The sequence below is a fragment of the Xiphophorus maculatus genome, chromosome 4 (genome assembly GCF_002775205.1).
Source record: "Xiphophorus maculatus strain JP 163 A chromosome 4, X_maculatus-5.0-male, whole genome shotgun sequence".
Lineage (NCBI taxonomy): Eukaryota > Metazoa > Chordata > Actinopteri > Cyprinodontiformes > Poeciliidae > Xiphophorus > Xiphophorus maculatus.
Window position 1 is genome coordinate 30,633,007 of NC_036446.1, and position 13,460 is coordinate 30,646,466.

The 13,460-nt window shown below is 42.0% G+C and overlaps 1 protein-coding gene across 2 annotated transcripts in view; it reads left to right on the forward strand.

Moving 5' to 3' along the window:
* cdh8 (cadherin 8) overlaps positions 1 to 13,460 on the forward strand; it is a 149,756-nt gene that overhangs the window by 52,467 nt on the left and 83,829 nt on the right. For both annotated transcript variants that reach the window (XM_023332724.1, XM_023332723.1), the window contains exon 3: positions 5,864 to 6,158. In XM_023332724.1, the coding sequence (XP_023188492.1) occupies positions 5,864 to 6,158 (295 nt within the window). The remainder of the gene's footprint in view (positions 1 to 5,863; positions 6,159 to 13,460) is intronic.

The following is a 13,460-nucleotide window of genomic DNA, read 5'->3' on the forward strand; positions in this document are numbered from 1 at the left end:
TTATAGGAGATTATGATAGGCCTGATGGAAGTTGCTTTTTTTGTTTTGTTTTAGCTAGAACTGAGAGCTGAACATGTCTGGGCTCAAGAGACATCCCTGCTGAATCTGAAAGATTAAGAACATGTTTACGACGTAGAGTAGGGAGATATCGCCAACCCAAGATGTGGCACGCCAAAGAAAAATGAAAGCTGTAACGGAATCAACTCAGTTAGTCTAAAGCTGTGCACATGGAAGCTTTTTAGGCACCGACTGACTGAAGATTAAACAATCACCTCTGCTAGACAGCGTTTCACTTCTCCACTATTAGCTGTGACGCGATTCTTGCCAGATTACTTACAAGGCCACATTTTTAAAGAGAAGCATAGACTGTAAAAGTAGATATGTCAGGAGTTGATATGTTATACCAACTAATATTTACTTGATATTAATTATTAACCATGTGTGAAATGAAAAAAAAAATACTTAAAAAAAATTATCATCACTCGGCAGCATTTTAGAAAAAAAGTTTGCTCTAAACTTGCATCACGATTGAATGGAAATACAAGCGAATGATATGAAAGGCTTGAAGGTTAAATGGGCAGTGTTGTGTATTTTCCAGCCATATAGTGGCATTTTAGGGCACAATCAAATAACTGTTATACAAATGCTGTATATATATATATATATATATATATATATATATATATATATATATATATATATATATATATATATATGCTGTATGTGACTTAAGGGAAATTTGACTTCCTAATGTAACACCTTGAAATTGGGCCTCTGTCTCTTTAAAAACTCCTGCTTTTTCTAAAACTCCGCCTTTAGGAAGTCATCTCAGTCTTTCTCCTCTATTTGCCCTTCAACAAGGTTTTTTACCAGCGTTGCATTGAGAAGTATTAAAGATGAAAGTATTTCTCAAACATTTATGTTTTTGATGATGGAATAACATTACAACATGATCTTAAGCTCAAAAGTACATTTCACATTATGCTGCCCCTTTAAAAGCATCCCTTGCTAACAGTGGAACAACAAGTTAGTAAGATTAGGTGACATCAGATTTGTTTGGATATTTCTTGTGTAAATTCAAATTCTAATCCTAAATGCAGTGATTTCGTCATCGATACTCTCACTCAAGTCTAGTTTCCTCCATCACTTCTAAACGCTTTGTCCAAATCAATGTGGCAACAGAGGCAATCTCCGACCCCCTCTAAATACTAACCGAGGTCGAGGTTGGAGACGGCGGCCTGACGTGCTGTGTGCAGTCTGTTCTTCATCACAGTGACAGCCTCTCCTCCCTCTTCCTCTTCACTTTCAGTCTGCCTCTCCATCTTCGGCCCTGCTGGTACGTACATAGGAGGAGCGCATGTCCTAACTAGCATTTGGCCTGACAAGGAGCAAAATCATTAGTTCTTCCAGCGGGGGCAACACGGAGAGGAATCCAGCCCCGTGACGGGGAGTGGGTTTGGGCATGTGGGAGTGGAATCTGTTGAATCTATCTCATTAGGACGGTGATTGTTCAAGTGATTGCTGTAAAGGCTCATCTTCAGCTCGGGGCTGACATATTTCCTCCTCCGCCCGGCAGGATAAGCAGTCCCAATTGGAGCCCCCGCCTGATTGGGAGCTGCAGTCGGGAGGTGTGCACACGCATTTGTATGCGACGGCGGAGAGCCCTGCTAGGGAAGGAAAAAAAAAAAACAACCCGTCTTCATTCATCAAAGGCTTACTTCATCAGTCTGAGCTGCAGTCGCAGAATGTATGGATGTCTGTCTTTTCAACAGCAGAGGCTGCGGTCGGCGAAGGAGTCAATAAAACCTTTCCAGCCTGAACACACCCGCCGCACTCACTGATGCCATGTGATGAATTACATTTTCTCTCACCGAATAATGAATTCCCTGTTTACAAAGCGAACGAAACCCCCTGGAAGACGGCGGCATTACGTCTCAGTTCCTATTTGAAGTCTGGTTTGCCTTTACCGAATGTCGACTGCTAGCATCTCTATTAATATTGCCTCTTTCCAAATACCAAATCAATAATGGCATGCCAGTGGGCGCGTTAGCTTTGTTTACCCCGTGTTCAAAAGTCTGCATGGCGTATTGCAACTGCGTTCTCCTGTCATCTGTTATCTGCTTGCTTCCTGGATGCCGGAGCGAATGTCACCGGTTGTTGGTGGTGTTGGAGTTTCCCAGGCAACTCGCCTAATGACCAGGACCCGTGATGGTCTTCTTCCTTCCCCCACCCCCATCTATCTGTAATTGTACTCTTTGATGACCATTTGGGCATTCCAGTGTGACGGCTGTCTAAGAAGTGGCTGACCGAAGTCCTGCAGAGGAGCGTTGAGAGCTGCGGCTAGTTACAGCAACCTCGCCTCAACGTTCAGAGAAGTCACAGCTTCTGACAAAACGATGACTGAAAGTGTGACTTTTCATTTCCAAAAGAAAGAACACGACGTGCCCCTTTGTAATGGAGAAGATTCAGCCAGCCTTTGTGTTTTTTGCAAGTCGCCAACTATAATGTGGGCACTAAGCCACTGAGACATCTATGCGGTGTTGTAAGCTGAGTCACAATGAAGATGAAAATAACAGCCTTTGAAATTGCCCCCACTTCTCAAAAGTGCGTTTTGGTTGGAGAGATGTCACATCTCTTTGCCCAGCATAGCGGTGTATGTTCGCTTTCTGACAAGAGAAATTTTTTTCTTAAATTCCTCGGCTCACACATTTAACCCAAGAGCAGAGTCTGATAGTCTGCAAGATAAACCTGGCACAGCAGGAACCAGTAGCAGTGGTACTGAGGAAGCTGAAACACGTGTAATGGACTCACAAGACGTGTTTCCATCAATGTTTTTACAGTTTTGCCAACTCAGAACTTCATGGAAACGCTGACCTGAGATCCAATGTAACTCCTATGCATTTAATGATTTGTTATAGCTGGAGAAATGAAGTTTTTTTTTTTTTGTCAAACTTGTATATCATAAAAATATCTTTAAATATTATGTTGCAATATTTACATGCCCAAACTGTTATTGACTGCTGCAGCTGATATGAGTTGAGCACAAAACTGAGTAAGTCCCGCCGGCCCTCCAGCTTGCAACTGGAACACAGTGAAGTTGGATTTGATGATTTAATTTCTGACTTCAGAGGTAAATTGGATGTGTCGTATTTCTTTTTGACCTTGGACATTTTTGTGGATATTAACATTTTAAAGGGTTTGAAGAGTTAACTAAAAGCCGTCGAGTTTCTCCTGAGTAGGTATAACCAATCTGAATCATTTTCTTGGCTGCAGGCTCACTGTGTGTGTAAATACTTAGAGACTTACAGATATTCCACTGATAGCACATTTTACACTCAAGATAAGATAGATTTTTCAAACTTGAGAGGTCAAAGGGCGACTCACCCTTCAGCAAAAATGCTCAACAAACACATCACTGTGTTCGTAATGCCAAAACAAACAGAGGCATTAAACTCAATACTTTGGACGTGACTTTGAAAACAACAAACCTTATCAATTAAAGGTTTGCATATCAGCTCTCCTGGGAGTAGCAATCAGCAGATCGGGCTTTCTCATGAAACTGTAAATGTAGAAACTGTCCACCACTCTCAGCACCTTTGGGAATCATCAATGAGGAATTTAAAGATGTAGATCAAAGGCTTCTTGCAATAGGCAACTTGTCTCCACTATTATGTTTTATAATCATTTTTTTTGGAATGGACAAGAATTTTTAACCCATAGTAGTTCAGAATGACTTCCTTCCTATTATTGAGCTTTGCCACATATGGAGTGGTTTGAAGAAGTATTTCATATTGGACAAAGATAACTTTGTGGCGCTGTTTTAAATATCTTGATGAAAACTTTTCATGTTGAATAAAACGTTTCTGAAAACCGATCCCATGTGTACAATATTATCGGTAAAGCAATGCGATGGAGATATTCATTTTTCAACGTGTATACAAGATGTCAGACACAAACGATAAAAGCCTAATAGTTGCAGAAACATTTTCTCAGTTCTTTATTTGAGTTGAATACAATGTTTCCCATCTAACTCAACCCCTGTGACGAAAACATTGACTTGCATGTATGAGAGTACAGACAAGTAGCCACACAGAGTAAAAACATGGGGGGAAAAAGATGACAGACCATCATCAATTTGAGCTCATTTGGAGTTTCTCAGTGTGCAGGATGTTGTAAGGCATTTGTGCTAATGAGCTACATCATTCATGTGAAATGATGGCACAATTAGGAAAACAAAAGTGCAAGGTGTGACAATTTAAGCGAATGTGCTTCGTCAGTGTCTTCAAACAACACCTCGGAGACGGCAAAAGCATAAAAGCTGGCCGGCGTGAACGCAGCGCGGGGAGGGCTCCAGGGGTCGGGCTTTTCGCCGACGGATCCCCGCCTCGCTACTCTGCACCCCGGCTGCACTCCCACAGGAGTCCCCCGCCGAAACGCCGGCAGGGCGATGAAATTAAAGCTGCTGAATTCAGATGTTTTGATTCATGCCCATGAGCTCGTTGCGCGTTCACCTCTTTTGAGAGGCACGCACGTTAACGAAACACCGTCTGAAAGGTGAGAGCTGGCAGCTGAACCCAGGAACACCCAGCTCTGCCTTTTCCCCCCCTCTCTAAAAATCACTCGCATCAGAGATCAGGAGGCTTATATGAAAGGAGGCTCACAGTAGAGCAAGTGCTATATGTATTTAGTTGAATAAAGTCAAACGTCTTTGCTTTTGTATACTGCTTCCTTCTCATGTTTCCTTCCATTTCCCTGTTTTTCCTTTCTTTCTTTTTTTCCCTCCTGTAGCTTTAACTTTTTTAACCCAGCCCAGCTCAGGCTTTCTCCTCCTCGCCTTACACAGCGCTGTCAGCCTCATTAGTTATACCAGGCTGTGCAGCGAGTGGGATCTAACCACTCAGCTTAGCATGTAATGCAGCTTTAGTGAACTAATGAAACCGTAATCACAAAAATAATGAGGAGCATGCAGCACCGTCCACCGACTTTTGGACTGTTTATTTGAGCGAATGAACGAGGAATGATTCCTCTTCAATTTTTATTTTTTTTATGGACTTCTGATTCTTGCCCTGTCATACTGTATATATAACCAGGTCACAACCGGGCCTCTCTGTTCTGCGAATTGTAGACTTCAGGGAGCGTTCTACCTGGTATTGCATTCTTGTATGATGCATTGTTGATGTATAACGAGGAACTATGTAGGCTATGGTCCATTTCCAGCGCTACTTATAAACTTATTGTCCCCAGCGGGCCTCATTTAGCTAAGCGTAGCCACGTTTAGTATCTGGGCAACACTTCTTTCAGCGGAGCGCAGCAGAAACAACAACATATTACAGTCATGTCGGAAACTTTACCTGGATATGCACAAAACTTGAAAGATACCCATGCCCCACTAATGACTACATTTCCATTTTATTTTCCCTATAGCGAACTTCAATATGAGCTCAATAATGTTTTTTTTTTGGAAAGACAACCACAAAGGGTAAAAATATTGAAGTAAAAAGTAAAGGATAGATGTTTTGAAAAAAGAATTTATGAAGAAAAATTGGAGAAATGTGTGTTTGTGTTTAGCCTCCTGCTTGAACGCCACCTTCTGTTGAAATTACATCTGTAAGTCTTTTGGGATACACAGTAAGTCTACCAGCTTTCCACAGAACTTTTGTCGACTCTTCTTTGCAAAAAATAAATGAAGTCAAGCTGACTCAGGATCAGATGGAGAGGATGTGTGAACATTCTTTTTTAATGCAGATTTCCAAGTTAAACACATGAATATCGTTGTAGCTCTGCCACATACTGAAAGGTGAACCTGATTTATTTCTCCCGTCGTCTTCCTGACATGACCTCTTACCTGTCCTTTTGATTGCAGCTACACACAGACTTGGATGTGGGCAACAAGAACATCAAATATGTCCTGGCAGGCGAGGGGGCAGGCACCATCTTCGCCATCAACGAGTTAACAGGTGACATCCACGCCATGAAGAGGCTGGACCGCGAGGAGAAAGCGGAGTACACGCTAACAGCCCAGGTCGTTAACGCCGACACAGACGAGCCTTTGGAGCCACCGTCCGAGTTTATCATCAAAGTCCAGGACATAAACGACAATCCGCCGCAGTTCATCGAAGGCCCGTACCGCGCGTCTGTTCCCGAAATGTCTGCTGTTGGTAAGTCACAGTTGACCGACCTAATTTCTAACCTCTTGCCTTGTGCGGCAGCCCTAATCAGTGTGTGAGGTTTCCAAGACTGCTGATCTCTAATGGGCTATCTCACAGAAATAATGAGAGAATCAGAACAAGAGGGAAGAAGTGTCTGTGATGAGCATTTTTGGCCAGGGAAAGCACAAGAATGATGAATCGAGTCAAATCTCTGAGACTTCAACCCACAGCTCAGTGCTGAGACCTCACAACTGGGGTCAAGATCAAACCCAGTTCAAAGTTGGCCCTCTGTAAACAGCTTATCTACAAAGAAATGCAAATATGCAAAACATGGCCAAACTGTTGGCACTACAGTGGTTGTGCTGAGACACTTTCCACTGTGTGTATTAATGCAAGTCAAGATAGTTAGTGTTTGAATAATTAAACTAGGCTATTGTAAGCGTGTTTAAAAGGCATCTCAGACATTTGCAGATTCCAGCTGTTTGTGGGCAGCCGTCGTCAATAACTTCCACAAACACCAAGTGTCCGCTGGAATTACAATCCATGCTTTTCTAGCAGTAGTTAAGTTTATACAGTGCCTTGCAAAAGTACTTTGAAATGTTTCACATTTTAACATATCGGTGGTTGTAATGTGTGACAATTGTGCTGTGCATATGTATTCAGTCATCTTATTCTAAGTTCATTTTCACACTCCTCAGGTATTTGTAGAAAGATTTGAAGTACCACCAGTATTAGTCATACTGTTTATGAACTATGACCTACCAGGACACCACTATGCTAATCATTAATAGTGGTAAATTGATAAAGACAAAGCACATCACCAATTAAATAGCAACTCTACAAATTTGAAATATGGATTCACATCTAGTCTGTGTGGACTAGGCTAGGTGTGACCTAGTCCACACCTAGCTAGATATCTGGAAAAACAAATGCACTTTTATTCGAAACTCAGTTTAATATCACTAAAAGCAGTTATTCATAAAAACTCCAACCAAAGTGGAAATTTATAAAAGCAACTCTATAACTTTTTATTTTAATATAAAAGTAGTTCAGCCCATCTTTCTGTCTATCTATCTGTCCACACAAATTAATCTCTTAGTGTCATGTTTAATTCCAAACAGGAAGTGGTGGTTGTTTTGAAGCAATCTGATTGGCTGACAGAGGATTTTAGCTTTGCACTACACTGCCCCCTATAGGTTTGGCATGCTTAAAACAATGTTCAGAGACATATTTATGCAGATTCATGTGAATGAAAAGTTTTCTGAATCCGATGCATGTGTATTACATTATTTTTTCAAACAGCATGGCAGAGATACTTGTTTTTCTAAAGACCTTAGTGTTCAGGTTTCTGTCAACATTTTAGCTAACATGACTCCTTAAAGACTATAATTCCACTAACTAGCTACCCTTAAACATTTTCTTCTTGTTGCTGTCATTCATTTCTCTGGCTAATATCCTTGAAATGCCAAGCAACCATAGACTGAGAATCAACTATGACCCAGTTGTATCATAGAGTAGTCACTGATGTGTGCATTTTTCCTTAAGGTGATATGACGAAGCCACTATTGGCAGTGGCACAATAACTGCTTTTTATGTCTGGACCGCAGAGAGGTGGAACTGTCCGTACTCAACAACAAAACAGCCTGAATCATAGTTTGTGCAGCTGTAGGAGGCCTTCTAATGGAAAAGCAACCTAAATGACAGAGTAGCTATAGAGTACCATTACACAACTGCCACATAAACCTGTAGACACGTCCCTTTAGACACTGTATTGCCTGCTAATGAATTGCTATATTCTCACTTCCTGCATTTACATGACCACTGTAGGATGGTAATGTGTTGCTCATACAGGCGGGGAAGAACTCCCGTCACTGGATCATTTTGTTATTTAACTTTGCTTCAGTGTTACCTCACCACTGACCTCACAGGAGCAAGGGGTCTTGCAGAAAAATGTTCCCATCAGCAGGAAAAAGGCGATCAGTGCTTGTCTTGATGCGGTTTTGACATTGGAGGAACTCGCCAAGAGAGCTGAGGTCTGTTGCCTGGCGTTATGCGCTTGTTATTGTGTTTCTTCATTGAGCTGCCTCTTGTAACCTGTCATGGAGGTGACATAACATTCTAGGGCAGATGGTGTTAGGTATGTAACGGAATCTGTTTGGGTAAATCCCATCTGTACGATGCAGGCTTTTGCATCGGTTCTACGAGACAGCGGGGATTTAGCTCCAGTTTGCTCTTGACGCCTCTAGCTGATTCTTATTAGCCGCCGCTGTGCTTGGAAGCAAAAAGGAACAAAAGATGCTGTAAAAGTATCCGTGTAAACACAGAGGAACAGTGAACTCTTTTTGTCTGAACTCTGCTACGTGATCCTCACTGCTCTAGACTTTAGGATCTCGGGTTGAGCAGAACTCGGGCTCTCTGAGGGGTTTTGGCAGTTCAGAGCAGAGACAACCGTGAAGACGGGGTAGAGTGTAAAGTGGCAGTTGACAGCACTCTGTGATTTGCCGGTGGGAATAATGCATAAGAAATGGAAATCGGCATCTCTTTGTTGACTGTTGTTCCCTTTTGTCACTACTGATTAATTAAACATTCACGGATGCTCAGTTGTTTGCTTGAAAGCCTTTTTTCACCCCCTCCTCTCAGCTTCGGGTTTTCCTCTGGTTAAGTTTTCATGTGCTGCGGCATTATGGGAAAACGCTCCGGACAAACTAAACAAAAACAGTCATTCATCTCTCCCGTCTCGTATTCATAACCCCCCAGCTTTCCTTCCAGCAGCGTTTCCTCTTCATCACCGTCAAATTGAGAATGCGCGTTGGACTCTGCGGACTACTGGAAGTGTGTCGACCCGCGTTGGGGACTAATAAAGTCCACGAGAAGCGGAGCCGGGATAAACAGACTCTAGTGAAGTCTGCCGCACGCAAGTTAAAAACCTCAGACAGAAAGTGGGGAGTATTCAAATGTAATTACGGCATGCGAGAGAAGACAACTCGCCAGCTTGGGATGGCGTTGAGAGGGAGGATTTGCCCCACCTGCGTCGAACGATCAAAAAATCTAATCCGAGGCCATAACAGCCCGCTTCTCCTGACGATGTTATCCACTTAGAGAGCTTGTCAGCTCCACTCCAGACTTCATCAGTGTCTTTGGCCATACAGCGCTTATCGAGAGTGTATCCGCACGGTATCGGCAAGACCGAGACAAATATCAACGCCCACCTTTATCTGTCAAGGACTACAGCTAGATAGAACCTCCCTCCCACCCCCTAACCCACCCTCGTATTGAATGTCAGCATCCACCAAAGGAAGCGTTTCCCCCATAGCCAGATGAGATATGTGACATGGGCCGCTGAGGTTGCCGTGTTTCCTGTGCGCTGAGGAGCACAGAGGTTAATGGGAAATGAAGGAGAAAGACCTTTTGTTCTTCCTTTAAAAGAGCTAGTCGGATAAGACGTGTGGCTTTCTGTGACTTTTCCCTGACTTTCATTCCCCTGAATGGCGAAGAATGGAGGTGACTATCACTGTGAAGCACATCGTCCGTCTAAGTACAGTGCAACAAAGACGGGGGAGCAAAAAGGGTGGGAGTAAAGGCCATCACTTCGCTGGAGGGGAAATGGTTTGCCGGAATAAAATTAGATGTCATTAGCGTAAGCGGCCTGGGTATATCTGCTATCAGTTGGCTTTCTGTGATAGGATCTTTTTATGAGCTAATAATGTTAAAGGGTGAAATGGATCCAAAAAAAAAAAACATTTTAGTTACGGAGAAGGCTACCAACTATTTTCTGGTAGTCCTCGTTTACTAGACCCGGTTGATGTTCCACTTATTGGTTTATTTCTGGTGCATTACTCTTCCATTGGAGAAATGCATGAAGATTAATGACTCGGTAGAATAAAGCTGCGTCAAAATTAAAAATCTAAAACTTACCAGCAGCCAAATTAGCTCAGGAATTTGGCAAAAAGTTAACTTAATTGGGGTAACTCTAATTAGTTTACTCTGAAAATGATTGAGGGTTTTCCATAAACGAGGTCTCAGGAAGGCTTGTGGGGCTGCCACTAACCTTGATCTATTGAGCTGGGTTCTATAAGATTGTTTTGTCAGGCTTTTTTCCAAATATAGGGAATGCACCTTCGACACACTCCACGAAACTCAATAAGGGATGATTGTCCGTTTCAACCTTTATCTAATCTTGCGTTTTGGTTTTGGTGAAAGATTCAGAAGTATTGCTGAGAAAAACTGAGATTTACAAAAAGTCTGTGTTTGTTGTCTTTGCTGGAGCCATTATTACAGGTTTATTATGTACTAAATATTATAAAATGTCAAATTCAAGCTAAAAAGGACAAATGGAGAGAAAACTGTAAAACAAAAAGCGTTAAAAGTATACGTATGAGTCTTAATCCCAATCACACTTTAGCCTTCTAGACTTTGTTCGTGTAGACATTAGCGTGACCAACTACTCGAAGCTTTTGACGTTATTGAGGTTATGATGGCTCTTTGTTGTAAAATTAGCATATTAGGATCCTAGGTAGGGGCCTCATAAACATTAGTTTTGCTAACGCTAAAGCACTATGTTAGCAAAAGCGCTAACTTAAATTCAAATTATATCTGCCCTTGAAAGACCACAACCCAATTTTAGGATTATATGCTTAATGTCCTATAATACCCTTAGATATTGTATTTATGTTTCCTAGCATATAGAGGAAACAGGACTACGACACAAACAGTCTCTTCAAAACATAAGTGTAAAGATAAACATCTAACTACTTGAAGAAATCTTAAGTCGGCAGCCAAAACTTCCTCTTAAAACTCAAACTTTATTCAACTGGAAGCTTACAAAACAGCCACGTAAATTTGCGTTTTAGGATTTAAACATAAAAACTGATGTAAGGGAAGCTAAAGAGCTAATTAGCCTCGCTATTAGCGTTTTAGCAGAAGTGAACTCACCACTGTTTGTTACAATCTAAAAAAATTAGATCACATCTTACCATGAGATCTTTCCGTAAATACAGACACCTCTGCAGTTTGATTCAAGGTCACTGTGCAGTAAGAGTCTCATACTGATCCAGGTGTTTTTCACAGAGACTCTACTACAAACATTCCTTGGGAAAAATTTTGTTCCACAATATTTATTTACTTGCTTTTTAATTAGAAGTCTAACCATGTTTGGAGTGTTTCTTTAGGTTTTCCTAGTTCACTGTATATATTCAACCAAAAGCAAGTGTGCTATATTCACATCTTAGTGTTTTTGATGCATTGGCCTGTTATATATATTCCTCCACACTGTAACTGAGGGAGTTGTTATAAATCAGTGAGAAGGCTTTATCAACGATAAACCCACATCCCACATGCTAATTTAACCTTTCATTTGGAATAAAATATTAATTAGTAAAGCTTTAATCACTTACAGAAAATCTTCCAGGTTGTCAAGCTCTTATTTATTTATTTATTTTTTTGCGTGCGTTTTAAGCATCCAAGGTTTAGGTAATTTTCTCTGCTTCTAATCTTCAGGGAAATAAAAAGAAAAAACCTGTTTATTTCCTCCCAGCTGATTAGTACTTGATGTCTCTGCGTGCTTAGCCAACGTTGTTAGCTGTGTGAACGTATTCATTTTGTATTTATGCCTCAGTGTCACTGCAGTTAAAGCAAGTTTATTGCTTACGGCTGCAAGCCCGCCCGTGATATTAATGTGTTTTCTTTGGCACTGATTGCACAGATCTCACAGGATTAGTGGATCCTGTTTTGCCCGTTAATGGGGTCTTCGACTTTAAGGCCAGTACAAGCTGACAAATTCCCTTGTATGTTTGTCGGCCATATGCCCGGAATTATGAGGCTCTGCCACCGTCTGCAGCTAACAAGCGGGGTTGTGATGTAGATGGAAATTACAAAGTCTGCTGGAAGTGATGCTTCAGGTAATTAGGAGGAGGTCGCCGGGCCCTCCTCGGCGCGCTACGAGGGGGTGCGAATGACAATAATTGCTCCGCTGCGAAGCAAACTTGGTGAAAGTTGTTCTGCAGCACAAAAAAGTCGTGTGCGAGGGAGAGACAGACGCCCCAGGAGTGTCGGGCTGCGAGTGCGCTTCATTATCAGGCCGATTAATAAGCGGGGCTCGCCGACAGATGGCCCGCCCTCCCTGAAACCGCAGCAAGATGAATACCTGCACCGAGGCGCGGATCCTCGCCAAAAGTGTCAGGATCCGCTAAATTGGAGCGGAGACATAAAACCGAAGTGACATTAATAGATTACCTGGAGTTGATTTGCATTTTCAGAGCTATTATGGGCGCGGGTAACAGGACTAACAGGCCCGGCCGTCTGCGGAGGATCTTAATGATGTTTCTGATTATGGTTTCATCACCACCGGCAGCTGAGAAAATAAGTAAAGGCTTGTCATCACAGATTTGGACGATGAATGAGCGGACTTGATCAAGATGCGACGTATGGAAATGAGCAAGTTGCAGACCTTTTTCAGAGCCGCTTTCAGCAGGCTGCAGAGAGCTCACTGTGATCACCGCATCGTTTTACGCCGCACCACGTTTCATCAAAGCTGGGAAATAGTTTTTCCGATATAAGCCCCCTCTGAACCTTTCCACATTTTGTCAATGAGAAACATGTTATAGGATTTTACATGATGGAGCAACACAAAATAGCACAGACATGCTATTCACTAAAACCAGGAAGATAGAGCACATCACTCCAGTTCTACTGGTTCCACTGGCTCCCTGTAGCTCAGAGAACAAACTTTAAAATCACTGACTGGCTTAACACCAAATGGATTGTATCTGTTGACAACAGATACAATAGAGATCTGTTATCAAGCTTCCAGACCTCTGAGGTCTTCTGGTCTTCTGGAAATACTGAGTTCCTTTAAGTCAAGGTTAAAAAACACATTAGCTGCCTTTGATTAGTAGTAAATGGAATATTGATTGTACATATTTGATGTATGATGATTTGGCAAAATGCATTGTTTATTGCTTGTTTCATAGCTGGTGACTGACTGATGTTTTCATGGTGTAAAGCCCTTTGAACTGCCTTGTTGCTATGCAGATAAACTTCACTTGGCTTGACTAGCACGAGTGTGTGAAGTGAGAACAAAAGATGAATGGGTTCCATAAATGTTTCCAGTACAAAACTTTGGTAACTGTGATGTTCATATGTAATCAGCTCCCCAACAGTCCATACTTTGTAGAAACACCTTTTGCTGTAACTGCAGCCATGAGTCATCTGGGGTTCGTGTCCAGACGTGGCTCTTGGGCTAAACGGGTTGGAGTTGTTCGGTACGCCATTTTAAGGTCCAATGAATTCAGGAGAGTGTTTGGATTCTCACCG